Genomic DNA, 27,953 nt, shown 5'->3' with positions numbered 1-27,953 from the left:
AAGACACATCCAATCATCACTATTTCATACTCATGTAGTAGACACTGTGGCAGGGTTGAGTTTTGTGAACATGTACTTAAAAATGAGCAAACACGATATGTAACATTATGTATTGCAAATATCTGCATCCTCTGTGGTATTTTCCCTGCAGGCAACTGTCAGAGGAGAACGCCAACCTCCACGAGTCCGTCGATAAGGAGAGCACCGAGAAGAAGCGTCTGAGTCGAAACAACGAGGAGCTGCTGTGGCGTCTCCAGACCAGCCCTCTTATGTCCCCCGCCTCCTCCCCGCTGCACTGCTCCTTCTCCCCCTCCCCGGTCCCCTCGTCCCCATTATTCTCCTCCTCACCTGTGGCAGGGTGTGACTCCCCCACCCACTGCCACGGCTGTCCACAGCAGGCTCAATACTCCTCCCCCTCCCACAGAGCTGCCACCAATCAGAATTTCTCCCCGGGACCGGCCACACCCACTCACAGGGCAGCAATCAATCAGAATTACTCCCCAGGCCCAGCCACGCCCACACACAGGGCGTCGGCCAGTCGCTGCAACTCAAATGCTTGTTTCAGCTCTTTACAGAGATAAGCTCTTTCTCGCTTCATTTTCTTATCTGACTTATTCCCTTTTTTTAAAAAATTATTATTATTCTCCCTCCACCTCCCTTTATGAACGTGAATTGGAATAGAAGAAGAAATAAGAAGACTGTGGTCCTCAGTCATCACAAGTATAGTCACTGTCCACAGTCTTGAACTTCCCGAGCTAGTGGTGTCCATAATGTGAAACACAACTTTATACACATAAATACAGTAATATGGATCCATTCTGTGATGTTAAAAGTGAAAACAGAGGCCTGCAGCTCAGTTCTTTGTCCCTGATCTACGCCTGTATTGATATGAAGTCTTGAAATGTCGGCTGTATATATTGTACGATAGTGACACAGGTAGTCTTGACATATAATTAGACCTCCCCGGCATGTGTAGTCATGAGTTCTGCACAGTACAACAGTACAGATGGAAAGTAGCACACCCTCTTGACCAGAACACAATACTCTGGTGTGTTAGACACAGTCACGTCCTTGGTAAAATAAGCTATAGTCTCTCACTGGGAAGAGTTTCTCATACTTAATAAATGAACTGCAGTTCTGAGTAATGAACTGAATCAGTGAATTTTTTTTGTTTTGTTTTTTCATCTGGAAAAATCCCAAACAAAGCGCCTTATACTCGGTCCTGCCGTCTCACCAGCAGAGAACGACCAACGTTTTATTTGTAAAGGACTTTGAATAAAGAATTTGTTTGTTAGTCGAAGCAAATCATGTTTCTTAGGCTCCTCAAGGTGTATTTGACATTTTCTAATTAGTGCAGATAGTTTTACTTGCGTGGGACAACTGCAGCCATTTTACGTGCAAAATACAGAGATCTTTTGAAACCTTACCAGGTCTTCCTATGGCGTCTCACCACATGAGCTACTTTTCACTTCTGGGATCCCTCAGGTCAACTTGCAAAAACTATGTTTGCCATTTTGTATTTACCTCAGTGGGAATGTGCAGTCTGTTGTGTCTCAACAGCAACAACAACAAAATCACACAGCTACCAGGGAGCTCAAAGCTAACGGGGGGAAACTAGCACAGGAATCTGTTTTAAATGTTGTTGTGGATTTCTTTATAACGTGATGTTTATATCTGATTCATTTGTTACATGTATTTTGCTACTTAAGCAAGCATGTACTGTGAAAGTCTTCCAGTTTTAACGTACAACTTACTATTGCTGTGATCTGTCTATAGAGGTGTGAAGGAAATAAATGGTGTTTGTAACTTTTGAAAATATGACTTATGGGACACAAGTGGAATATGTGATGTAGCCCAGGAGAAAGCAGATGTACTGCAGATTATCTGACGTGTTGTCCTCACACCTGCCGCTGTATGCAAAACTGAGGCAACCCTGGGCAAACTCCATAATTTAGTAAATACAACCCCTGCAAAAAAAAAATAAAAAAAAAAAAATCTTCAAATGGTAATTTAAATGAAGCAGTAATTGTGCCATGTGCAAAAGTTTGGGCACCCTTCTACTCGTAAAGCCTCATTAAGTGACTTGTTAGTATTTGTAAGACGGGTCAACAATTCATATACTTTGCCCATGGATGCACAAACCTTTGCTTACAACTGTACACCGATGGTGTTCAGGGGACTGTACAATGATATATGTATTTATAAGCTGTGTAGGTAAAAAAAAAAAAAAAAAAAAGCAGGTTAACCCTCCGTTTACCTCTGTGATGTACTAGACTAGTGTAGACCTTTCTGAACCTGTGTTTACCTTTTCATAACCTCCTATGATGCTTCTGGTTTGTTTATCTGAACAGCACTTTTTATTCTTTGATTTTCAAGTTCTAAACTTTTGCAAACTACACTGAATTCTCAGCGTGCAAGAATATATTGTTCAGGGAATTATTTTCTAAATTTAGATGAGAAATACTTTACATTTTCTTTTGTATAGCTTCACAACAGAACATTATACACTCTCAAGATATTTCCCAAGATAATTTTCCATTTATATAAAATACAATAGAGAAACCAACCATTGGTATATAAAAATGAGAATTATTTTATTGCATACAGTATGTCATAACTGGCTCCTGTACTGTACTGACTAACTTACCCTCAGGGTCTTAATCTTTCCTTTGGCTTTGAACCAGTCAACATTAAAATCTGCAGTCTTTCACAGTGTAATTGCACACACAAACACACAAAGCTGTTCAGACTATACATGAAAATGAGCCGCTGTAAATGGGCAAGGCCAGAGAGAAAGGGTGAGAGTAAGTCTGCGTTGGTTGTCGGCAATTACATTGCTAATGGGAGCATGAGTTAGGGTTAGCAACTATTGTAATATTGTTAATAGTTAAATAGATGCATGGGGGTGGGCTCGGTGGGGGGGCTTTGATATTTAGGCCTGGCACAGATCTTTAAAATTTCTTGAAACGCCCCTGGTTCCTTGTTCTGATGAAAATGTACCCTTTTACCAGCATGTAAAGGAAGGCGTTTCTGACCTACCAGTTTTTCCGTACTAGACTTTTAAGTAGATCTGTAATTGCTATACCAGCACTTTTGACGGTCTTGAAAAAGCGATTCTTTTCATGGATCTTCAAGATTTTTTTTGTACGATGCAAACACAGGATTAAATGCTCTTAAACAAAAGAATGTCAAGTACAGCAAAGGATTTGAGAAATGTATCTCAATTGTCACTGATTTTGTATCTACACTAAGGATTTTGAGAATGTTTTTGCATAATGATAAAATGTACAAATATACCAGTCAGAAAGTCACTGTGTTTTCAGACGTTTAGGATTACGGTTCAACCATGTTGTTGAATGATTCTTTAGTCTCCTCCTGAAGGTCACTTCAGGTGCAAAAACCACAGTCTATCAGGATGCAACAAAACTATTGTTTACAAGTGACAGCGTGAAGTTACCAATTTCATCTTAAATGAATATTTCACGTTTGAATGGACTATGATTTCTAAACAATGAACTGGTATTGTAATGACCTTTCAATGTGTCCTGTGGACATCTGTGTCTCACTATGCGTTGAATGTCAAACATGTAATGGCTGCATTTTATACAAGTCATTCATGGGATTTTGTTTAATATAGAAGGACCTCTTGTCTGACCACTATGTAGCAGCCATTTTATGTGTAGCACTTGGTCGAGCCTCCCCAGAAAAAAAAAAATATGGGTAATTTATTTAATTCATTAGGGAGTAAAATGTCCATGTTGATATTTAAATGCTATTGTAGCAAATGTTTTCATGGCCTATCAACTTTCAGCACTAGAATTTGAATTTGTGGAGGTAAGCTATACAATTACTCCTTTTAAATTTGGTCCATTTGTTCTGGCACTGATTGTATGTTTGAATGTAAATACATTTACAAAATGGTTTGTGTCTTAGTGCACCAACAGAGTAATAGAAGCATGTTTTTTTCTGTCTTTGCTGTTTCTCGCTCTCCCTTTCTCTTCTTTTACTTCTCTGCATTTGTGATGGTCAAAATATAACCGTAGCATAGGAGACCTAGAAGACGAGGAATGAAATAGTTCATCAATGTAATGTATATACAGTATGTTGATGCTTTTATTTGTACTTTTTGGGGAGAACACAGTATTAAAATATTTAAGAAAAGTTAAGAAAATGTTCAGGTTCTGTTTCAGGATGAATCCTTCCCTTCAGTCACCTTCTCAAGTGTGTTTAACTGCAAAATGTTAAAAACATGTGGTCTTTGATACTTGTGGTTTTGACCACCAAGTGTATTTGACCAGGCACAAGAGGTTTAAAGTTTGCTGACTTTAGTCATTTCAACATTAGATATCCTTTGTTCAACCTGCAAATCCTCTTCCTTACATTAGAAAAACACTCAGCTTTTAGACATCACAAAATAACATTCAACATAAGACTATTTATGTAACTTTTCCTTTTTGTCGGCTATATAAATTATTTCATTTGTAAAGTGTAAAGTTACAAAAACATCAAATATATTTAAGGGATATGAGGATAATACAAGTTCACAAATCAAGAGGCAACAGAAGCTTTGCAAGTTCTATGGCAGGGAGTTGTTTTTAAATCTTTTACATTAATGTATCAAAACATCAGACTGCTCCACTTAACATTGCCTAAAATCATTCAAAGGGAAACAATTTATTATCATTTTGACACGATGGCATACCATATTAACTCTGAATTCATTCAAAATCCCATTGGTTAACAGGCCTAGCCTGATCATAGCTTGAGTATATACACCCTAAGGTGTTCCTATGATCATACATATAAAAAACAACAACCATGCAACATCAGTATTATCTTGCATCCTGACATTTTCTTCTTTTTTCTTTTAAGAATAAAGACATGTACCCCACTCTCATCCAATTCAGCAAACTGAGGTTTCACCGAGCCAGCAGCCTCACTTGCGTATGAATTGAGACAACATATCCATGGGCAGGGGGAAGATGATGGTGGAGTTCTTCTCTGCCGCGATGGTGCTGAGAGTCTGCAGGTAGCGAAGCTGCAGGCCTGATGGAGACTCTGCAATCACGAGGGACGCCTCCTTCAGGGCACGGGAGGCATTCATCTCACCTTCTGCTGCAATCACCTAACAGATCAAGAGAGAGAGAGATGAGGATTGTGAACTGCAAATAGGCCTAAAAAAAAAAATGCTTGTTTCTTTTTTTTTTTTGCAGTACATGCTTATATAACACTGTATGCAGCCTGCGTGTTGTGTCACATGTCCTGACCTTGGCCCTGGCCTCTCGTGAAGCCTCTGCTTCAGCAGCCATGGCTCTCTGCAGCTGAACTGGGAGCTTCACATCTTTAATCTCCACACGCTCCACTTTGATGCCCCAGTTGTCTGTGGCTTCATCCAAGCTGCTCTGTAAAAGACAGGAAGAGGAAGGGCTCACATCTGTGACTAATAATGTATCTGAATCATATATATGGTGCATTTGGTGAAAAAAGGTGACATTATTCTATCGTAAATATACATATAAAGCTGTCCATTGGAGATGAAAAATTAAGCAAGCCAAGCCAACCAGATGTAGGCCCCTTTTACTCTTTTGTTTAGTACATACTGCATAAGATATCTGGGGCAAAAGGCCTTTATGCCAAAAATAAAACAGACCAGACTGTTCAGATAATTATCCAAAAGGGAATTCTAGCTCCTGAAAAATCCTTTGAGACGACAGTAAAACATTTTTAACTGTCAAATGTCAAACCCATTTTGTCATATTGAGGTACTGAAATTCATTTTTGGTTTGATCTCTGCTCATGCAACTACTGTAAGTGTGAAATATGTTCAAGTGTCAAAGGCTTTCTGTGAGCTTCAGATTCTGTACCTGCATGCTGTGAGCGATGCCCTCGCGGTCAGACAAAACCTCAGCAAGGTTCTTGGTTCCCAGGACATTTCTGAGGGTGGTTTGTGCTAGCAGACGGGTGGCAAAGTCAGCATTAGACACGTTGGCCACAGACGCAATGGGGTCACTGACTCGGAAGTACACGACGCCGTCCACGGAGATTGTAACTGAATCCTTGGTAAGGATCTGTAGTAGAAATACATGAGCCAGTTTGAGTGCGTTCACAGTTTTTTTAACTAAAATAATTTTTTGGAGCTGCCAAAGACAATTTCATGTTGTTCTTTTTGCCAAGTGTACCTCTTGTGGTGGGATGTCAAAGGAAACTGTTCGCAGATCTACTTTCACAAACGAATCAGTGCATGGCAAAATAATGAAAATACCTGTGAACAAAAAAAATCAAAATGGGGAAAAAAATTCCATATGTGTTTTTATCACAAATCCTGTATTTTTTTTAACGGCAAATAAAACAAAATTAGAAACAGGTTTTTTTTTTCTACCTGGTCCTTTAGCCTTCCTGTCTGTGATGCGGCCCAGTCTGAAGATGACAGCGCGCTCATATTCCTGAACAATCTGCAATACAAAACACAAGACCACAAGCTCAGTTCAAAATCAGATTAGCAGGAAAGGAAGTAGTGGTTTATGCACTTCCGGCAATTGTGTTCATTTACTGAGCTCACTCACCTTCAGACAAAACCAGATTGTGATGGGGAAGAGGCAAATTGAGAAAAAGCCAGAGATAATGACGATGAACCAACCAACACATCCCAAAGACCCTGTCCGTTCAGCTGGAGAAAGAAAGAGACAAGTGTGTGTTTGGAAAGCTGTGAAACCCATCAACAAATTTGAAATATATTACAAAAAATATTTTTAAAATTATATTATTTTGAACAGGTTTGCATGAAGAATATCCAAATCTCAGGGGCATAGTGAGGGGAAAATACATAATGAGGGGGAAACAATTTGGAAGTGGAGGTGAGGTCTTTTGGCCTTCCGTATCTACAACACAGGAAACTATGAGGATAGTTTTCACCTCTCAGTTGCAGTAATGGCCAACACACTATTGTACAAAACTGAATGGATGCAAGGTACAACAAAGCAGCTCATTTTTAATTCCACGGGTAAATAATAGGCTTGTGTCAACAATTGTATTTACTTTTATCCTTGACATCCTTGACAGCCAGTCAACAATGAATTGCGGCTTAGTTTTTGAGCTTACATCTAACACAAATACAGCATTGGCAGTTTCGACTCCCATAGAGCAAACAGTCAAACATTTACTAATACTAATACTAATATGTAATATTATCCGTGGAGTTTTATGAATGAAGAAAAAAGGCATGCAATGAGGGAAGGGTTGATGTCATACAGTTTACAATGTAATGATTCTATCTCTGTATGTTTTACAATAAAGCCATTTCACAACAACAGTTGACTTTACGGTTAACACTTAAACAGCATGCAGTATATCAGAGGATGATAATGAAATTTTCATAATTTCCTTTTGCCCCAGTATTATTTAAAGAATGAACATTGTTCCATCTTTCTAGGTCAAACCACAGGATATCTATTCAACAACAGGAAACTGTTGATTTGTGTGGTGTCAAGAAAAAAAAAGCTCCTGTGTCATATGATCTTGTCCAGCAGGTGGGTGATAAAAAGGATCTGCAAAATTAACCTCAGCTCTGAAACGATGTCTGAATCAGCAACCAAATTAAAGCAAAGTGCATATCATGACAGCTCTCCCTGCTCACCTGACTTCACAGCGCATGGACAGGGACAGGCACAAACACTCACAGTCACATGCTTTTGGGACTGTTTTTCTCTGGGACATGTGATTTCTGTCCCTATGACAATGGGTGTTAAACAATGCTCCAGCCTCTTAGGCTGCTTTCCACCTGCATAGGTGAGTGCCTATCTACACAGTACATAATAAACACTGAGAGCAATAAAAACAGACAGCAAACACAGTGACGCTAACTGCAATATATATACATATATATATATATGTACAATGTAGTGCAAATACGGGTCCATAGTGCAAAGATTGTACCCAAGTCCATTTTTTTAACTTACATATTAAGTCTTCTTTGCTTATTCCTCTTCTCTTCTGGCTTTCTATTTGTTCCTCCATGTCCATGTCCCAGTTGATACTAACAGTGTTAGTAGGAAGTGTGTTGAGAGAATCTGCTGAAGTGCATCTAATCAAGAGGAAGTGACCCAGCCTTTTAAAGCAGCAACGGTGCAATTTAATGTGGCTGAAGCATAGGTGTGGCTTTGACTCTGAACAAAGTGCAATTGTCATGATGCTAACAAGTCAATGGATAATCTCAGAGAATGTAAAATTCTGTATTGTGATAATGTAAAAGGACATTTATAGGATCCATGGAAAAAGTTTAATATTTAGAGACAATTTCTCATGCTGTTGCTCTCCTGTAGAAGCGCTGTACTTCCCTTTCTTTCACTTCCTCCTAATATGGGGAACTCTTTAATAGCCTGACATCTGTAGATATTAAGTTTATTTCCTTTTTTTTTATTTTGATGTAAAACCTACCAGGATTTGTGGAAATGACTATAGCAAAACTATAGGAAATGAGATCAATTATAATAAGGTCAATATAATTTTTTAAGAAACTGTAATGCCTTTTTTATCATTTGTAAAAAAAAATTAAAAATGTATGTTGTTTAAAAACAGGTTTGGTTACACTGATAGTAAAAGTATAAGCAGAATGGAAAGTTTGGGGAAATGGAAATTGTTAGTAACAATCGTGAGTCACTGACACATGACTGTTCAGTTGTGTGTTGAGCAATATTATGGACTAGATGATAAGTATTGTATAAAGCGACAATATATGCATGTCAATCAAAATGTCAGGTGATATCAGCGTTCAGCGCTGATCCAATTATCTTAAATAATCGAACTATATTTTTTTAAAGGCTGTAATTTATAATATTCAACAACTACAATGGCAGATGTGTCTCTGTCCCTGAACCAGAATTTTTTTCTGATGCAAACTATTGCCCATCACACTGTTTGTCCCTTTACCACATTAACCCACTTTTTTAAAAAAAAAAAGAAATACGAGCCTGTAATTTTTCAGCCTGTTTTGAACTTGGTACAGCTTTTTACATTTTTGAAAAAACAAAACAAAAAAACCCCACCTGACTTTTACATCTGGCTGTCTTCGTAGATTTGAGTAATTCATAAAATAAAGTTAGTTTCCATTAATTTGTCTAGCTCCAGTAAGTTTATTAAAGAGGTTTCCTAATGTCATGGCATTACATAGATTACAGATACAGTAAGAGCTACAACGACCAGCAGCTAACTGGCAAAATAAAACAACAGGTGCAAATACAAAAAGGGCCAAATCAAAACCACACAGTGTAACAAACAAATGAGTTAACCTCTGTAGGATAGAGTACTACTGAGGAGTACAGCAAATAAAGTAAAGTACAGTCTTCACTCTGCTGCAAAGAATAAGTGAAGAATACAGTCATACATATCTCAAAGCCCACATGTCAATCAAAAGACACATCTGCATACAGTATGTCTGGTCAAATACTGTAGTCACAGTGTAGAAGTGTCACATCTCTCAAAAGAACTCTGTAAACATACAAAAAGTGAATCACAGTAAAAATGCTGACAGCAAAAAATATATTCATCTAAAAGAAAAAACAAAATCAAAAAAAGAGAAGAGCTGCCAAACGCAAGTCTGTGTACAAAACTCACCACCTGTGACACGACACATGGATTCAAAATATTTATGGTATGCCCACTTCAAAATGTGACTCCACATGATATGCTGTAAGTCAGTGAAGAAGTTCATGTCACAATACTATATTAGGTTGAAAAAAAAATCAATTCATAAGCATTTCCTGTCCTCTCAGATTGACATGAAATACTACATCAGGACATGATATCATGTAGTTTTCAAATTCTTTTGAATTCATTATTCATAAATGAATGTTCATGAGCTTGATTAAAAACAGGCAAGTCAGGCTAACGTTAAAACCAGTCACAGTCTACTTGAAGAACCTAACAACTGATATTTACAAATGTTCACTATGAGTAATATCTTCTCCACAAATTATTAAACTTCCTCCAGGGTAGTGTTTCTTGTATTAGTACATCTTTCTGCCTGTAAAATACACCACAATGTAACTCTTGGATCTGTTGTCCTGTGCTCTTCAGGGTTCAAGGCCAAAGATAAACATTGCAGCTTGCTGATGGGTGGGGAAAGGTGAACCACAGGGTTCAGCATGTAAGTCTACTCTATGTTATGAGGTGTACAGGACAGGTTTCACTGCCAATTCAGGCCTGGTTGGAGGGGGAAGGGGTTTCCTGGCCCTGGAGGGTAGTTGGTGAAACTGTTGGGTTGAGGAGGAAAGCTCTCCAAACCGGATGTCGGATGACCCTGTGGCGAGGAAAGAAAGAGCAGAATGTCAAACTGACATTCAAATACTTTTACTTTACCGGAGTATAGTGTATATGTGTAACTACCTGCAGCAGGGCAGATTGCATGGCTTGGTTGTGGAGGCCACTGAGGGCAGCAGGGGAGGCAGATGGCGAGAAGCCTGGGACACCAGGGAAGGACAGCAGGCCGGGGAACCCGCTACTTCCTGGAGGCTGGAGTCCACTGCTCAACCTGGAACATGCACAGTAACTACTGTCACCACACAGAGCTCTTAATGATTACTGTTTCTGTTGCGCTTTAAAGAAACACTTCAATCCACTTTCTGGCAAAGAGTAATGTGACAAAATTGACCCCACTCTCATATTTGTCTATATAAATGTAACGACATAGATAGAATCTTGTTAGCTTAGCAGACCCATCTCATTAATTAACATGCTATATCTTGTCAGTTTAATCTGTATTAAAAATTCCGGGAAGCAAAAACATAATTTTGCCTTTTTACATGGACTAATGTGCTGACCAATAGTTGAGCAGTTGCCCAGCAACTATGGGACTCCCAGAAGTTACTCCCTCATCTTATTCTCTCCCAGTAGACAATAAGCAGAGTTTCCAGAATATTAGACTGCTCCTTTATGTCTGTGTGCATGGTGTCAGTATAATATCAGAGTTGATACAAAATGACGGTAATTGTAAAATACCAGTATAGTGTGGTATATGTCTGCTATGTCATTTATCATATGTATACAATGTGTATTTTTTATGAAATACTATACTATTTTCTAACTCCCCAAGTATTTACATTTAGTAACTTACTAAATATGACTGACAAAAACCACCTGATAGAGCTGGCAAGGAACTGTTTGAGACAACACAAAGAAGACTAGGAATAACACTCCTGAGGACACGTGCAGGTGGACTTTGCACTTTGTAGGTTCAGTGTTTCACTTATCATAACAAACGCAAAGTGGAAAATCGATAGCCGTGATTTATGACGTCCATTAAGGCAAGTGGAAATCAGTTTCACATGTTGCAACTGACCTCGAGGGGCTAATTCTGACCACTGCATACTGGTCTGACATTACTGGAAATAGAGTGAAAACTATTGTAAAGAGCAGAACAGGATATAAACTAAAATGTCTACGTAGGTTTTTTTTTCAGGTTTCATTTAAATGTAATCATTTGAGAGGTTATCACTTTGTTCGATTATAATATACACTGCTCAAAAAAAATAAAGGGAACACTTAAACAACACAATGTCAAGTCAATCACACTTCTGGGAAATCAACCTGTCCAGTTAGGAAGCAACACTGATTGTGAATCAATTTCACCTACTGTTGTGCAAATGGAACAGACAACAGGTGGAAATGAGGCAATTAGCAAGACAACCCCTGTAAAGGAACGGTTCTGCAGGTGGTGACCACAGACCATTTCTCTGTCCTCGTCCTTTCTGGCTGATTTTTGGTCACTTTTGCATTTTGCCAGTGCCCTCACCACTAGAGGTAGCATGAGGCGGTGTCTACAACCCACAGAAGCTGCTCAGGTAGTGCAGCTCATCCAGGATGGCACATCGATGCACGCTGTGGCAAGAAGGTTTGCTGTGTCTGTCAGCACAGTGTCAAGAGCACGGAGGAGATACCAGGAGACAGGCCGGTCCACCAGGAGACGTGGAGGGGGCCGTAGGAGGACAACAACCCAGCAGCAGGACCGCTATCTGCTCCTTTGTGCGAGGAGGAACAGGAGGAGCACTGCCAGAGCCCTACAAAATGACCTCCAGCAGGCCACTAATGTGCATGTTTCTGCTCAAACTGTCAGAAACAGACTCCATGAGGGTGGTATGAGGGCCCGACGTCCACAAGTGGGGCCTGTGCTTACAGCCCAACACCGTGCAGGGTGATTGGCATTTGCCAGAGAACACCAAGATTGGCAGCTTCTCCATCGGCGCCCTGTGCTCTTCACGGATGAGAGCAGGTTCACACTGAGCACATGTGACATACGTGACAGAGTCTGGAGACGCCGTGGAGAACGTTCTGCTGCCTGCAACATCCTCCAGCGTGACCGGTTTGGCGGTGGGTCAGCGATGGTCTGGGGAGGCATTTCTTTGGAGGGCCGCACAGCCCTCCATGTGCTAGCCAGAGGTACCCTGACTGCCTTTAGGTACTGGGATGAGATCCTCAGACCCATTGTAAGACCAAATGCTGGTGCAGTGGGCCCTGGGTTCCTTCTGATGCATGACAATGCTAGGCCTCATGTGGCTGGAGTGTGTCAGCAGTTCCTGCATGATGAAGGCATTGATGCTACGGACCGGCCCGCCTGTTCCCCAGACCTGAATCCAATCCAGCACATCTGGGACATCGTGTCTTGTTCCGTCCACCGACGCCACGTCGCACCACAGACTGTCCAGGAGTTGACTGATGCTTTGATCCAGGTCTGGGAGGAGATCCCTCAGGAGAACATCCGTGGTCTCATCAGGAGCATGCCCAGGCCTTGCAGGAAGTGCATACAGGCACGTGGAGGCCACACACACTACTGAGCCTCATTTTGACTTGTCTTGAGGAATTTCCACAGAAGTTGGATCAGCCTGTGATCTGATTTTTCCACTTTTATTTTGAGTATGATTCTGAATCCAGACCTCCATGGGATAATGATTTTGATTTCCATTGATCATTCTTATGTTATTTTGTTCTCAACACATTCCACTATGTAATGAATAAAGATTTTCAACTGGAATATTTCATTCATTGAGATCTAGGATGTGTTGTTTAAGTGTTCCCTTTATTTGTTCGAGCAGTGTATTACATGGTGTCTTTTTAATGGCAAATACAAATTCTAAGTTCACATACCCAGGCTGGAAATTGGAGCTGAAGGCAGATGCAAAACCCGGTAAAACTGGTGATGATGATGGCACTCCAACTGCTGCTGCTGCTGCCTGCAGCGGTGCCACTGATGCTACTGAAGATGGTGTGGCCCCTGGCAGTCCCATGAATGAAGACAACACAGGGCTCCCAGCACCATGCCCACCTGACACGCCCAGTCCAGGGAAGGCAGAAGGACTAGGCCCAGGCGGAAGGCCTGGGAATATAGAGGCGGCAGAGGTGAGGCCTAGACCGAAAGGGGAGGCTGCACCGGGGGCAGCATTGGGAGCCAGGCCTGGGTAGATGGAGGTTGGTGGGTGGTTAGACATGTTGGTGGTGGGAGGCATAGCGGACATAGATGAAGGGATGCTGGAGGGAGGGAGGGAGGAAGAAAGGGACTGAAAAGGGGACAGGCCTGGATAATGTGAAGGTGCGGGACTGGAAGACAGCGCTTGCAGGCCAGCGATAGCGACAGGACTAGGGAGAGACACTTGAGGAGAACCTGAGGGATGTGATAGACCCAAGGAACGTGCCAGGGCAGCCTGCGCAGAACCTGGCCCCAACAGTGAGCTAATAGACGGTGTGCCTGAGCGAGAGGTGCCCTTGAAAGCAGAGTGAACAGGGCTGTTACTGCCACTACCCCCAGAGTGTCTGTTCAGGGCTCCAGCCATGACAGCCTGAGCCTGCACAGAGTGGACAGGAGAGGGTTTGGGACTGGGGCCTGGGGTGGAACAGTTCGGAATCACTGAAGTGGACGATCCAGGAGTGAGAGATTGTGGTCCAGAGGGGGTGTAACTTCGGATCACTGACCCAGGGTTACCTGCTTGTGGGTGTATGCCAGGGAAGGAGGGTCCTGAGTGGTGGTCTGTGGACTGGGAATACATCTTCTGGTGAGAAGAGCCCATAGAGTTCGTCTGAGACAGGGAGTCTGGGCCGCTGCGGGAGGTGGCAGGGGTGCCCGGTCGGGAAAGGCTATGGAAGGGGGAAGAGGAGAAACCCCCGCTACCGGGGACAGGGGTTCCACAAGGGGTGCCTGAGGGGGTGTGGGCTTTAATGACAGATGAGGGTGTGGCGTGACCACCGGGGGTCTGCGGTCCTGCTTTGATCACAGATGGGGACGGAGCAGATGAGGGAGACGGGGCGTTGGGGTTGTGAGAGGGCACCATGCCGGGGAAAACTGGTGTTATGGGGGTTGTGGGAGACGGATGAGTGAGAGAAGCCTGGGGTGGGACGGGGGTAGAAGGCGTGGATCCATGAGGAATGAGGAGGGGCCCGCTGTTGACTCCGGGTGTGGTGTTCTGAGGATTGCCTGGTTTGGTGTAACCTGGAAGTGAAGGAGGTCAGAGCTGGTAAAAAAAGATAACCTAACATGATGACTACTATTATTTAACATGGGGTTAGAATTAACTAAGAAAGTTAAAGGCATTTCAACAAAACAAAAAAGAGTTACATTAAATGATTGATTTATGTTTGTTTTTCTCATCAGTTATGTTATTGGTAAAAAACAGATTTCATTCCAGGACATAAGCAGAATAGGTTAAAGCTCATAAAATAAAGATGAGGAGGAACATGGCAAGAAGGAAGAGCCAGATAGCTTTCCTACAGGCAAATTATTACACAGAATTTTTTAATCATTTTCAAGATCAAAATATGTCTTCTTCTTACCTTTGGGGAAATGTTTACAAAACCTATTTGGTTTGGTGACTTTAAATTAACTTCATCACGCTTTAAACTAGAGTCATGACCAGAATTCTCCCCAAAGGCCTTAAATGATGTAGATAGAAGATGTATTTCAATAGTGAAAACTGACAAAAAAAAAAAGTTATCTCAAGCGATGCATGTTAAATTGCAGAGCAAAGCGTGATTCAAGAAAGAAAAAGATTATTGGCGTTAGTTTGAAGATATTCTCAGTCCAGAAAACCCAAGAATCTCAAAAATCACCAAAATCATACTTCTACACTGACTGACCAGAAATATCTGCACGATGCTAAAGTTGTTAGTATGTTGCGGTGCATTTTGAGGTTGTAATTTGTGGTGGTGTTGAATTGCACTGCATTATATTGATAGGTATTTCACTATAACTTTCTATTTAGTCCACAGCTATTATATGAAGGACAATAAATACTACATAATATACTAAATATAGCAGAAAGGCACTTATAATGATTATATTAGAGCCCGATCGAAACTGGGTGATTAGGGCCGATACCGATATTAGGGGGTAAAAGAATTCTAATATCAATATATCGACCGAAATGTGGTTATCAAACACTTGTGTCCAAGATGTTGTGATAGAGGCAGAATATTTTAGTTTAATGGTAAACTATATTTTGCAGAATGACACCAATACATCCAAACAGTGAATTTCACTGGGAATGTAATAATTGCAACTTAAATGTAAATTAAACTGTAAATTCAAACAAACACAAATAGAACAATTTCAAATTGACTCCAAGCATCTTTTTCTGCAATGCGTTCTGTAAAAAAAAGTTTTCATATCAGACAACACATGCCAATGCTGATATAATGTTGCGAGCCCAATATCGTGTCAATTAAATCCAGGGGGTGTTATTTTCTGGTCACTCAGTGTGCTCCAGCAGAAGTCAAAAGCGCATTCTTCACCTGATGAAGGCATTACAACTGGAGAAAGCACATGTAAGCAGCATGCCAGCAGGTTAGGCAGCAAGCTTCGAGCGGTGTCTGTCGGCCGTCACACACTCGCTTCCATCGAGTCGTACCTGCTACTTTGTGGGTGGAGTTGTAGGGGGGAGGGGGCACGCTGGTTGTTATAACCCCTCCCACAGAAACAAGGCCTGCGTTGTTGTACACACCTGAGTAGCAGTTGCAAATATTAACAGTGTCCACCCCACATTCATACACACACTGACTGACTGACACACACACACACACACACACACACACACACACACACACACACACACACACACACACACACACACACACACACACACAAAGCAAACGCACACAACACACCTCACTACTAACTGAGCCTCAACCAGTCCCTGATTGCAGTAACTAAACATGCCTAGTTATGCTTATGTGCACATCTAAAGCAGCACTATTAACTCCTAAATAGCCTCAGAGATCAGTAACTGCTTGTAAATCCCTGATGGGTTGTATACAGAGTCAGTACTATACAGGGCAGGTCAAGTTAAGGAGAGCTGCGATTGTGTCTTACTTGGTGCGATGGTGGCATGAGGTCGGCACGGTGGTATTGGATAAGGAACAGGTCGGTGAGGGTTGTAGGTAGAAGGAAACTAAAGAAAGGGAAACCTGATCAGCTTTTTCTTTCTCATTAGAATCTCTAATACAAATATCAAAAGGTAACAAAAGGAAACTAACACATTGATTACAAAACAAAGTCAGATCCAAGAAGGAAACAATGCAAAATAAACCACTACGTTGTAGGATCAGTAGTCAACAATGCAGCATCAGGCATTTCAAATCTTTCATAACCTCATCAGTCACCAGAATAATTACAGTATTACAACGTGTTTTTATATGTGCTTCCATTATTCGTCTAATTCCCACCCATTGTGCACTCTCGCTGATCATTAGCTTACATAAAACAGCTGGACATGTAGGTTGATGTTTTATCAAGGCTCATGTTTTTATCAATGTCACATCCATCTGTCATTAGTTTTCTCAGGGGCGTCCTGACACTATTGCATCATCCCAGTCTGCGATTCTCATTGAGTGCTTACAGGTTTGAATGGTCCAATGATCCGGGAAGCAATTCCTTTCCCCTCCATACTGTTCGAGGTGTCGTCTTTCTTATCGCCTTCTTTTTTCACCGGAGGGATTCCCTGTGATCAGAAACGCAATCCATCTTTTTAAATGATCGGGCTTATGTTGAGCAGAAAAAAAAAAACATCCACAAAAACCCTTCCTTGCTGTCAACTTCAATCAAAATCACAAGACAAACAAACTCAATATAATAACATAATTTCTGTCAGCCCAATTTAATTTAATTCTTAATGTCATCGACAGACTTTAGAGCACCGAAAAAATCATCCTTAATTATATTCATCTTTCATATAATTTCTAAATTACCGAAAACAAACATTTCTCCTCTATACTGTTCATGAGTTATTGTCTTCACGAGAAAAATCTGTTTCCGTCTAATTTACCTAAATATTTGTATTATCTTATGAATTATTTTTCCATACCAACATGTCTTTGCATACTACATATCTACTACTAATTTAAACTTGTTAGCTTCATGTGTTGAAGCCATTTCTGAAGAACTAATGATATGAACCATTCAAAGTTCACATACCCAGTTCACATCATTGACTTCATATGGGGATGTTTTGGTAAACGTATAAAGTTTCTACAATACAGTAACAGTACATCATCTAGATCTTTATTTCTATTATTAGTTGCGAGTGTTCAGCCTAAGTTAAGTCTGTTAGCTCAGGAATCTGTTGAACTTCAGGGAAGCTCAGCCTGAACATAAAGTACTTACCGGGAATGTGCCAGTGACCAGGCTGGGTCTGCCTTTAGGGTATGGATTTCCTGGTATCATTCCACAGGAGGAGATCATGGCGACGGGAGCCTTGCAGCCGACCTTACACACCTAATGTGACAGAAATATGATCATTTTGGGAACTGTGCGCGTGTTTCTGTACACAACGTTGATTTTTAAATGGTAAGCATTTACACATGCAACCTGTTTTAGTTATTAAATGTCACAATTAGCTTGGATTAATGCATTTTTAAATGCACTGGTCGTCCCTGCTCTTGAAAATTGATGAAAAGGACCACAACAGCTCGTTTACTACCAAGATGTGATTAACAAATAGGCTATCCTACCTAGAACACAAACACCACTATGAAGAAGATTTTTTTAAAATGGTAAGCTTACCTGCTCCAGTATCCTACGAGCACGCTTCTTCTCAGACAAGTGGATGCGAAACAGATCTTCCACAGGACGATAATTTTGAGCATCTGAAATGTTTCTGTGTGGCAACAAACATATTTAACGGTAAACCAATTACTCAACAATTTCACAACTCACTGACCTCAACAGGTTGACATTACAATATAAGATTTGAATAACAATGTTTAAAAAACAGTTCAGGCCACTTCAATGCATTTTCAATTTTACTCACAAAGCTATCAGTTCCAGGACAAACAGTCTGTCCTTTGAGAAGGTGAAGCAATTCAGGATATTTGCAACTTTGGTTGTCGGGATTGCAACCATTTTCTAAAGGCAACAGAAGGAGAAAGTTAATTAATTAACAGTTTAAAATATACCAGTAAGAGAGAGAGGTGCTAATTTCACAAAGTTAAATACATCTTCATAGCGTCACTAATACTGGCGCTGTAAGTGTTTTTCAAATGTGTAAATTTAAAGAAAAATGTTTTAATGCAAACCATTCCAATCACTTAAATAAGGTGGTACTTACATGCTGCAAAGCTTTGACTGCTTTGATCTGAGGTTCTGCCCATGAGAAGTACTTCAGTATTTCCATCACCTGCAGATATTCAGGACTTTGTTAAAGCTTAGAAAAACACTAGAACTGCACTGTAGAGTAGAAGCAGGGAAGACCATGACCATTTTAACAGCGGCAATTATTAGGTCTAACAAAGTTTTTAGAATAATATCTATATACAGATGTTCAAACAGTATAGTTTATGAAAGAAATCAATTTCAAAGTCACATGTTGCACTGGTTATAAGGTAAGTCAACAACAAGTCATTTATCAGGTCATGTAATATGAAGCTTTTCATAAGAAATTAGGACTAAATTTGGGATATTTCGTCATTGAAGAATGTTTTCTACACCTGCATCACAAGTTTGAAGTTACCCTGTCTATCCAGTACGTTAAATTACGGCATGAGTGCTAGTGTTCAGACGCTTACCTGTTCACTGGAGAAATATCCATGAACCTGCTCAATGGCTCTGATCCGCTGATCAGTCAGGACGCACTTAAAGACAGGATGGAGATTCAGATTTAGTCCGTTTTGCAGCTTACTCAGTCCACACACACAACATTTAAGAGCTCACATACAAAGCAGCAACAGATCAACATACATTCATCAGCACAAAAAAAAAATGTGCAGCAGTAGATAGAATTAAGTTAGAGTCCATACAAGTAGCCAAGTTTAAATATTTCAGCAATCAGTAGCCTGATAGCAGAGGGAAGGAAAGACCTGATGTAGATTTGTTCTCCTGAGTGGCACATTATAATGTTATAATGTTATAATGTTATAATAATAGGGCATCACAGTGAATAAGAACATGGTCAGACTGGCTGATAATTCTTTTAGCTTTCTCGGCCACCTGTTTTTTTTGCCAAAGGAAGTGCAAGAGCTGGACTTCAATTATCTTGGAACAGACTTTCACAGTACCATTTAGGCTGTTCTCCTCCTTTACAGACAGCCTGCTAAATGTCGATATTTCAACAATTTTGTAAAAGTATTTACAGCAAGATTTTTGATCAATCGTCATTAATAATCTGGATATAATGACTATGAGGATAAAGGCAAATAATAGAACAGCTGGGACAGTCGGGTAAATTCAGAAAATGACATCACTTTACTGTAAACGCAGCCTTTAAAACCAGAAAAAAAGACAACAATTATGCCACATCACGATATGATGGTGTCCAAACTCTAAAACGAGATCTCGTCTCATATCCAGATTTGATCAATATGAACATATTGCCCAGCCTGATGAGAAAGTTACAAGATTTCCAATGATGCAAGTTTCACAAAATAGAAGAGTCATCAAAAGCTTGAAGTTGAAACGAGGTCACAGAACAGAAATACTAGTTTTAGAAGCTCCTTACCTTTCTTATCTCATCCAAGACAATGTCAAATGACTTTTTATCCATGTTTGTTGTCTATAACAAACGTTAAGCCTCTTTGACAATGAACACCTACTATACCACGCAGTGAACAAACACACTGTTTATAATACAACAGATGAGGTCAATTAAGATCAAATGCATTCGGATGGCTTCAAGTCTCAAAGTGTTTTGCCTTTTCAAAGTTATTGATTTCAATTATTAATCCTGCAAAAAGCACATTTTAAGCCAATACATATTCGCAGTACATTATCACAAAAGCACATGGTCATTACAGTCCTCCCATGCTATAGAACTTTTTCCGCCCCTGAACAATGACTTCCAAACCAGAGAAGCTGTCTACAGAAAGAAAAAAAAAAAAAAAAAAAAAAAAAAAAAACCTGTCTGCACCAGATTTGTCCGCAGCTAACAACAAGCTAGCAAGCTACAGCTGCCTCTACTCTGAGCGCAGCGCAACACAAGTGAGAAACTAATATTTGCACATGCATTCATTCAAGCGTGGTTTAAATCCAACGCTGTTGTTATTACACAGGAGATCGGAACATGTGCAAAGTGAAAGAGAATATCTGAAATCCACGAGCTTGGAAAAAGAGACAGCTAGCTTCTGACAGCTGGCGCTAAGAACGTCAACACCGACAAGGACCCAACCGGGGTAGCTGCTCAGAAAACTAATCCCGTGGCGTTCATGGACAAATAACATAATCATAATTATTTGGACTAATATTAAAAAAAAAAATAAAAAAAATTTAAAATACAGCATTTCATTCGTAACCAATATAATCGCTAATTGAATTGATTTTTTTTATTTATTTATTTATTTTTAGCTCGTGTTATTTTACGGTCTGTTTCAGCGATTCTGTACAGGCGGTGATGTGACAACTTTAGACGGTGTACAGGAAGTAAATATGAAATGAGTGTCGGCGGCGAGGTGGAGGAAGAACACGAAGCGACCCGAGTTGTTTTCGGAGTTAAAGAAATGGACCGGTTTTCATGGTCGAACGGGCTCCTAGAAATAAACGAAACTTTAGTGATCCAGCAACGTGGTGTCAGACTGTATGACGGTGATGATAAGGTAGAGATGCGCTTTCTCGTAGCTGACACAACAACACGGCGGCTTAAATTTATAGGAAATCATGTTAAAAAAAATAAATAAAAGATAGTTACTGCAACATTGACAGTACACTGAAGGGGCTGATGAAGTCCCGTGTAGATCGTTATTATTTCAGGTGGTTAAATGTGTAGATTGCAGCGACTGTAAGTGAAATAGATGAAATAATAAAGGTCTGATTGTTTCTTTTCATTGTACCAGGCCAAGCTGGATGTTGGAGTTGTCTTGTTGAGCACCCATCGGCTGATATGGAGGGACGTTAAAAACCATGTAAGACAGCAGTAAATAGTTCACGCTGACTACACTGACTGTGTGTGAACTGGTCACAGATTTGTCTTTTTACATTTCGCGTGTCGACTCTCGCGATGTTTTCTTTATTTTTATTTTATCATCCGCAGTCATCGGTGGGAAGTAATTTAGTACACTTACTCAACTACTGCACTTACAAGTAGTACTAAGTACAATTTGTAGTTACCTATACATTACTTGAGTATTTCCATTTAATGTTACTTTTATACTCCCACTCTTCTACATTTCAGAGGGAAATGTTGTTCTGTCCATTACATCCATCTGAGAGCTTTAATTTTCAGATGAGGATTTGACACAATGGATAATAAAGCAAGCTTTAAAAACAAAAAAAACAAAAACACTATTAAATATTGAACCAGTGGTTTCCAAAACTGTTAGAAAGTAGCTTAAACTAGCTCCACCTGCAGCAGCTACAACAGTAACATGCTGCAGACACACTGATGCTTCTGTATTAATAATCGAATGATGTCATACATAAGTATATCTTAGTCAGATGCATCAAACCTGTACTTTTACTGCAGTAGTTTAACTACATTATGCAGCTAATACTTTAGATACTTTTAAGTAGGGGTTTTAATGCAGGACTTTCACTTATAATGGAGTATTTTTGCTTAGTTGTATTTAAACTTTTACTTAAGTGAATGATGTGAATACTTCCTCAACCACTCTGCAGGAATGTTGCATAGCGACGCCCCTGTCACAGATTATCTTCTTCGAGGAGCAGGCTGCAGGAATAGGAAAGAGGTGAGTGTCAGTAGATACATCCTGTGTTTTTTTTTGTTTTTTTTTTAACAACACTGACAAGACTTGGCGTTATAGTATTAAAATAAAACACTCAATAATAATATTTGTAAACTGAAATATATAATTTGATTAAACAAAACTGTAGTGTGGAAATTTGGTAATAACTGGGTCTGTATTTTGGGAGAGGAGATGTAGTGAAAAGCAAATAATGGCGTGTTGAGATAAGATTTTTTTTTGTGTGTGAAAGCTCTGTTTCCAAAGTCAACAATTCATTTTGACTAATAACTGCAATAATTTCAATTTATGACAAGAAAATTGTTGATCTTACAATTCATATCTCTTATTCTGAAGTGCAAAAATAGTTATCCACCTGCATCCAGCCCCTGTCAACAAGGAGCCAGGTCCCTACCAACACAGCAAGTACTGCTACATCAAGCTGTCCTTCAAAGAACATGGGCAGATTGAGGTAGTCTCACTTATAGAAGTAGCTGAGAGGACTTTTTGTTTTCACTTTTTGTACTCCTTTAGACCTGTAGTGTTTGATTCTTGATTACCCAGAACTAACATGACTGTCTTTGGCTTGCAGTTTTACAGGAGGCTGACAGAGGAGATGACTCAGAAAAGGTGGGAGAATACGCCGGTTTCACAGCCAATCCCCACAGGAATGGGGCCTCAGGTTAGAAGCTAAGAAGATATACCTCCTCGTTCGATTAGAATTTCCTACTTCGGATTTATAGATTCAGATACCAGGTCGTTATATGAACTGTTTTCCCAACACTGTGTATAAGTCAAAATTCCATTCGACAGTTTCACAGGTACTGTGCTGAATGTGAGAGTTACTGTCACTTTAAATTATATTCCACAGGATGGCAGTGTTGTCTTTGTTATTCTTTGGTTCTTTGGTTCTTTGGTTAAACTAGTAATAACTTCAGCTTCTGACTATTGTATAGGGTTTTTAGAAAAAGATTCAGTACCCATATGCATCAAATTAGATTTAGTGTCGCACAGCAGCTGGACTCTGCGTCACAGCGTTTGGTTAAATTAAGACTTTGCGTAGGCAGTCCTTGCACTTAGTCATGTGTCCCCAAATGAAATTACATTAATCAAAAATTTTTGACAAACACTATAAATTCACTTATGAACTGTAACACCAGTTGGCCACGTTCAGCTTCCTCCTTGTTATTTGTCTTTCCTTGTCCTTTGAGGCTTGTCACCAACTTTTAACATTCGTGTGTGTTTCACTGTGCGTGTTTTTCTTTCCTTCGTGGTCTTGTAGGCAGGAAGGACACGTGCTGTGGGGATTGTTGGCATTGAGAGGAAGATAGAGGAGAAGAGAAAAGAAACAGACAAAAACATTTCTGAGGTAATGGTAAAGCAAAACCTCTGAAATAGAGAAATCTGTTAGAATGGAAAATATGGTGGTGTCACTTCCAGAGTTGAATAGAAATTTAAGACACAAGTTAAGCCCGTGTGTTATTCCATCACTCTCCTCAAAGCTCTGAGCTGAATTTCTGTACTTGAACCTTTTTGACTAAAATGACAGAATATACTGGAAATAAAGGATTGGGTTTGGTTTAGGAAGGTTCTTTTGATCAGTTTTGTTTTTTTTCTGCCATAAAAACTCATCACCATCAGAATTTATTGTAACGCCGATGAATTCAAGCTGACCACAGCTGCTGTGACAGCCAACAGGCGACTGTCAAGTTATTGTATGTGTTTATACAACCTTTGTTGCACGTCCTGTATGTTTATCTTGAATATATAATCAATTAAATCAAAATGGTAGATTTAACTACATGAAACTTGTGGTATTAAAACAAAAGAGCGTTTAGAGCTGGGGAGAATGTTGAGTTTTGACATCAGCCAAAGAGAGGGTGGGGGTGCTGTGGAATGATATTCAAACTGTATCTGTAGCCATGAAGTTTTGTGGTTTGTTTAATTGTGAAATTTTTTTCAGCACCATTGCTCATTTAGTCTCTGTTTTCCAGGCCTTTGAGGACCTCAGTAAGCTGATGGTGAAGGTAATGGATGTTTTCATATTTCTGTAGCTGTTGATTTACACATAACAGAACTATTGCCTTTCTTTTTGTCTTTATTTATATCAAATGTGTGTTGAGCTCATTTAATGCTATGTGATTTGCTCGAATTAACAGGCCAAAGAGATGGTGGAGCTGTCCAGATCTATAGCCAACAAGATCAAAGACAAGCAGGGAGACATATCAGAAGATGAAGTAAGAACTTGACCCACATAACCGAACTCAAGACCATTTTACACAGAGATCCCACAAAATTGCCGGAAAAAAAAACCCCTCATGATGCCAGCTTTTGTTTTTTTACACTGAATCAAATAGAGACTGCAAAGGGCTGCCCCATTGTGTGAAATGCTGGCATTTCGCAATCAGGGGCGTCATGTAACATAGCAACGTTTATGTCTTGTCTCACATCATGCAATTTATGCAGCAATAATGTAGAATTGCTACAGGGTTCTGTGTTCATAGTTATGTAAATGGTGCTGCAGAGACATGTATGACAGTTGGTGTCATTTCTAATTACTGTACAGGCAGCCGTGCTTACCTTTCATCTTAAAAGCATCTAAGTAACACTGTCAAGTCTCTCTCTCTCTCTCTCTCTCTCTCTCTCTCTCTCTCTCTCTCTCTCTCTCTCTCTCTCTCTCTCTACTCTTAATTGCCCACAAAGTAATTTTTCAGTTGCTTGCTTTTTGGAACCTTTCTTTTCATAGACAATACGATTTAAGTCCTACCTTCTGAGCATGGGTATTGCCAACCCGGTTACCAGAGAAACGCATGGATCGGGTACACACTATCATTTGCAACTGGCTAAGCAACTGGGAGATATGCTACAGGCCCCTTTAGAGGTGGGCGTCGTGTTTTCTCAACATTAATTTTAATCATCTTTACTGACTGTCTTTTCCATTCTAAGCTCCTCGTGACTTTTTCTTTTACTCGACTACTCCCTACTCAGGAGCGTGGAGGTATGATGGCTCTCACAGAGGTGTACTGTCTCGTGAATCGTGCTCGAGGGATGGAGGTGATAGTCACATGAACGCACGCACTAAAAACTGAATAATTATAGAGATCATTTGCATGTTAATTCCTGCTGAATCAATAGCATGACTCAATTTAATCGGTGCATTAATGCTACTCACAAATGTCTTTGGTTACTTTTTTTTGCCCCACAGCTTTTATCTCCTGAAGATTTGGTAAATGCATGCAAATTGTTTGAGTCACTGAAGCTCCCACTGAGGTGAGTGTGAATTGTGTTTGTCTTCATGACGATAGACACACTGTGTGTTTGTTAAAGGAATATGGAACTGGGTTGGTGCCTGCTTCATGGAGGCCAGGCTCTTCCTGCCTGGCTTCCTGTTGTTGGAAGAGTGTCTAGGCCTCCGCAGCTGTCATTTCCTGTCACTTCCCAGAGTTTCAAAAGTAACACTGGCCTGTTGGCCTACATTGCTGGTCCTAGTCTCTCCAAATGGGTTGCTGTCCTTAAGCTTTCTCTCTAGGGCATGGAATTTTAATTCAAGAATAATTGTCATAAAAATGATGAATAATTTGTTCATTTACCACTATTATAATAGAATTCTAATAATACACTTACACCTTATGAAGAAGAGCTATTTATTGGCATTGAACATCCGAACATATGAATAGCGCAACTACTGCAACTAATTCTTCACTCATGTCTCATTAAACATGGCAGAAGAAGTTGGCTGCAATGGCATGACATAATTGAGTGTGCCATTTAAACCTAAAATGGTGGAAATACTGGTGGAAATATGACATTTCTGTTTGTCTTATCAATCTGTTTTGAAACAGATGAATGGAAATGATTCTAAAGATGAATGCAAAATGATTGCAGTCGGCTTAAATAGTTGATTGCTTAATTAAAAAAAGCACCTTAACATAAAACTGTTGATCTGATCTCCTCTATCCCTCTCACACACTCTCGCTCACTCGCTCACTCACTCACTCACTCACTCACTCACTCACTCACTCACACACACACACACACACACACACACACACACACACACACACACACACACACACACACACACACACACACCTTCTTTTGCGTGTCCTGTCTTCTGTGTAGGCTGCGTGTGTTTGACAGCGGTGTGATGGTGGTCCAGCTGCAGTCTCACAGCGAAGAGGAGATGATAGCCTCAGCTCTGGACAATGTAAGCTGTCTCAAACTTCATGACATGATCATGCCTAAGACTGATCAAACAGTGTGTTCTGCTACTTATTAAAAAATATCCATTGATTTTAAACTGTGTGGTTCATCCTCCTCTTGTACAGGTGTCAGATAAAGGCTCCTTGACAGCAGCGGAGTTTGCAAAGCTCTTGGGTCTCTCAGTTCTTCTGTCTAAAGAGCGGTAAGTTATCTCACTGGTTCAGATTAATAACAATAAAATGCTCCATACGGTAGATTTGTACATAATATTCACCAGGAGAGCTTTCAACAGAAAAAAAAAAGACTTGTCATGTTATCTGCTGCATTTTGTCATTTAATTCATCTTCCTCATTAAATTGTGTTTAATCCCTCCTCATCTCCAGGTTGCTACTGGCTGAGAAGATGGGCCACCTGTGCAGAGATGACTCTGTTGAGGGTTTGAGATTCTATCCAAATCTATTTTAAGCTGCTCACAGTTATTGTTTGTGAGATAGAGGAAAACAAAAACTGTGCTGCACTGTCTCCAGATATGGAGACTACTGTACACCTCACACTGTAATGTACATATCCAGTCCAGGATATATTCAACGATTGGACTTCTGTTGGTGGTAGAGCACTGTCAACCCATTTACTAGATTCAACAATGTCCTCAACATTTGTCAAGATTCCAGAAATTGCTCAACAAACTTTAAGCACATGAAGCAGAGGGGTTCCAGATTTACTCTGCTTGGTAGGGATCAACATGTGTGTTTAGTCATAATTGGGTTTGGAGAAATGCTCTTTATGGTATATATTCTGTATATTTTCTTCACTCATCCTTTCTCAATCTTGTGTCACACAACTTTTTTTTTTTTAATTTTTATTTTATTTTATTTTTTTTAACATGTAGTAATAGTTCTGTCGTGAAAAGCTTATAGCCACTAAAAGCTATCCCATGCTTTCCAAAGTAAATAATACATTTATAGAATTAGTGATTAAGGAACTGAAGCTTGCCTCTGGACATGTCTAGATATCCATGTTTCAATCAATCTAAAATATTCTGCCTCACCTTTCATCCTGCTGATCTTTCAGTCATGTTGATCAAAACTGACTCTTGTCCTTCCAATGAACTGTCTATCAATCCAATAGCATCATCTGAGTTACATTCAAGATGAGACAAGATGGGGGAAAAAAAAAGGGCTGTCATATCTCCTGTCAGTCCGGTTCACAGAATACACACAATGCCAAATGTTACACAGTCAATCTATCAGGTGGAGAGGTTGTATTATAGAAATAGTAGTTGTGACTATTTTGAAACCAAACTGAAAGTTGAGCACCTTGTTAACTGTGACTGTGAAGCCTTTGAAACAACTGATGGTAAATTCTGTGACTTCATTTACTCACAGTATATCAAATAAAAAGTAACTGCAGAAAAGGTCATTTTATGTGTGAAATATGAGCATATTGTAAAAACAAAACACCTTATCTAAACAGCATTACATCTAAATGTTATACTCACTGTGTGTTGCTACCGGACTTTTATCACTGAAGGGCTTTTCACACAGAATAGAATAGTTATTGTTCCATTGTGAACTGGGCTGAGCAGTAAACGTAGTTTCATCTCCAGAGAAGCT

General features: G+C 39.9%; 4 protein-coding genes across 7 annotated transcripts in view; 2 read left to right on the top strand and 2 right to left on the bottom strand.

Annotated features, from left to right (window-relative positions):
* Positions 1 to 4,173, top strand: part of mtus2a (microtubule associated tumor suppressor candidate 2a) — a 43,181-nt gene extending 39,008 nt beyond the window's left edge. For all 3 annotated transcript variants that reach the window (XM_069146364.1, XM_069146362.1, XM_069146363.1), the window contains one exon: positions 152 to 4,173. In XM_069146364.1, coding sequence (XP_069002465.1) covers positions 152 to 581 — 430 coding nt within the window. In that variant the 3' untranslated portion in view covers positions 582 to 4,173. The remainder of the gene's footprint in view (positions 1 to 151) is intronic.
* Positions 2,723 to 8,064, bottom strand: stoml3b (stomatin (EPB72)-like 3b). The gene is made up of 7 exons (XM_069146368.1): positions 7,956 to 8,064; positions 6,564 to 6,667; positions 6,380 to 6,452; positions 6,180 to 6,262; positions 5,865 to 6,068; positions 5,268 to 5,402; positions 2,723 to 5,125 (listed from the first exon to the last, which is right to left on the bottom strand). Exons 1-7 carry the CDS (start codon positions 8,017 to 8,019, stop codon positions 4,937 to 4,939), a joined length of 852 nt encoding a protein of 283 aa, XP_069002469.1. The 5' UTR covers positions 8,020 to 8,064; the 3' UTR covers positions 2,723 to 4,936.
* Positions 8,065 to 9,104: 1,040 nt separating this feature from the next.
* On the bottom strand, positions 9,105 to 20,618 carry proser1 (proline and serine rich 1). Of its 2 annotated transcripts, XM_069146356.1 has the most exons (12): positions 19,965 to 20,618; positions 19,036 to 19,101; positions 18,579 to 18,647; positions 18,282 to 18,376; positions 18,035 to 18,128; positions 17,636 to 17,746; positions 16,872 to 16,973; positions 16,346 to 16,424; positions 15,885 to 15,977; positions 13,135 to 14,470; positions 10,381 to 10,525; positions 9,105 to 10,294 (listed from the first exon to the last, which is right to left on the bottom strand). In XM_069146356.1, exons 1-12 carry the CDS (start codon positions 20,007 to 20,009, stop codon positions 10,181 to 10,183), a joined length of 2,349 nt encoding a protein of 782 aa, XP_069002457.1. In that variant the 5' UTR covers positions 20,010 to 20,618; the 3' UTR covers positions 9,105 to 10,180. The 2 variants fall into 2 exon arrangements, with proteins under 2 accessions (XP_069002457.1, XP_069002458.1); XM_069146357.1 differs by lacking the exon at positions 15,885 to 15,977.
* Positions 20,619 to 20,880: 262 nt separating this feature from the next.
* Positions 20,881 to 27,759, top strand: vps36 (vacuolar protein sorting 36 homolog). Its single transcript, XM_069146353.1, has 14 exons — positions 20,881 to 21,054; positions 21,292 to 21,360; positions 22,073 to 22,143; positions 22,495 to 22,609; positions 22,730 to 22,819; positions 23,420 to 23,506; positions 24,132 to 24,164; positions 24,297 to 24,374; positions 24,884 to 25,018; positions 25,126 to 25,191; positions 25,343 to 25,407; positions 26,260 to 26,344; positions 26,466 to 26,542; positions 26,724 to 27,759. Exons 1-14 carry the CDS (start codon positions 20,893 to 20,895, stop codon positions 26,803 to 26,805), a joined length of 1,215 nt encoding a protein of 404 aa, XP_069002454.1. The 5' UTR covers positions 20,881 to 20,892; the 3' UTR covers positions 26,806 to 27,759.
* Positions 27,760 to 27,953: the final 194 nt, after the last annotated feature.

The sequence above is a fragment of the Embiotoca jacksoni genome, unplaced genomic scaffold, assembly GCF_022577435.1.
Source record: "Embiotoca jacksoni isolate LCO1_2020_lvr unplaced genomic scaffold, fEmbJac1.0.p SCAF_13, whole genome shotgun sequence".
Taxonomy (NCBI): domain Eukaryota; kingdom Metazoa; phylum Chordata; class Actinopteri; family Embiotocidae; genus Embiotoca; species Embiotoca jacksoni.
This window is presented reverse-complemented; position numbering and strand designations above follow the sequence as displayed.

Excerpts from the sequence above, each read along its gene's own strand:
- stoml3b (XM_069146368.1), bottom strand. The coding sequence starts at position 8,019 with ATGGACATGGAGGAACAAATAGAAAGCCAGAAGAGAAGAGGAATAAGC. Across the intron at positions 6,453-6,563 it reads CAATCTGGTTTTGTCTGAAG|ATTGTTCAGGAATATGAGCG; the intron begins GTGAGTGAGCTC and ends TTTGTATTGCAG. Across the intron at positions 6,263-6,379 it reads CAGGAAGGCTAAAGGACCAG|GTATTTTCATTATTTTGCCA; the intron begins GTAGAAAAAAAA and ends TTTTGTTCACAG.
- vps36 (XM_069146353.1), top strand. The coding sequence starts at position 20,893 with ATGAGTGTCGGCGGCGAGGTGGAGGAAGAACACGAAGCGACCCGAGTT. Across the intron at positions 25,019-25,125 it reads TGCTACAGGCCCCTTTAGAG|GAGCGTGGAGGTATGATGGC; the intron begins GTGGGCGTCGTG and ends CTCCCTACTCAG. Across the intron at positions 26,345-26,465 it reads TAGCCTCAGCTCTGGACAAT|GTGTCAGATAAAGGCTCCTT; the intron begins GTAAGCTGTCTC and ends CCTCTTGTACAG.
- proser1 (XM_069146356.1), bottom strand. The coding sequence starts at position 20,009 with ATGGATAAAAAGTCATTTGACATTGTCTTGGATGAGATAAGAAAG. Across the intron at positions 16,425-16,871 it reads TCATTGGACCATTCAAACCT|TTTCCTTCTACCTACAACCC; the intron begins GTAAGCACTCAA and ends CCCTTTCTTTAG. Across the intron at positions 10,526-13,134 it reads AGCTCCAATTTCCAGCCTGG|GTTGAGCAGTGGACTCCAGC; the intron begins GTATGTGAACTT and ends TGCATGTTCCAG.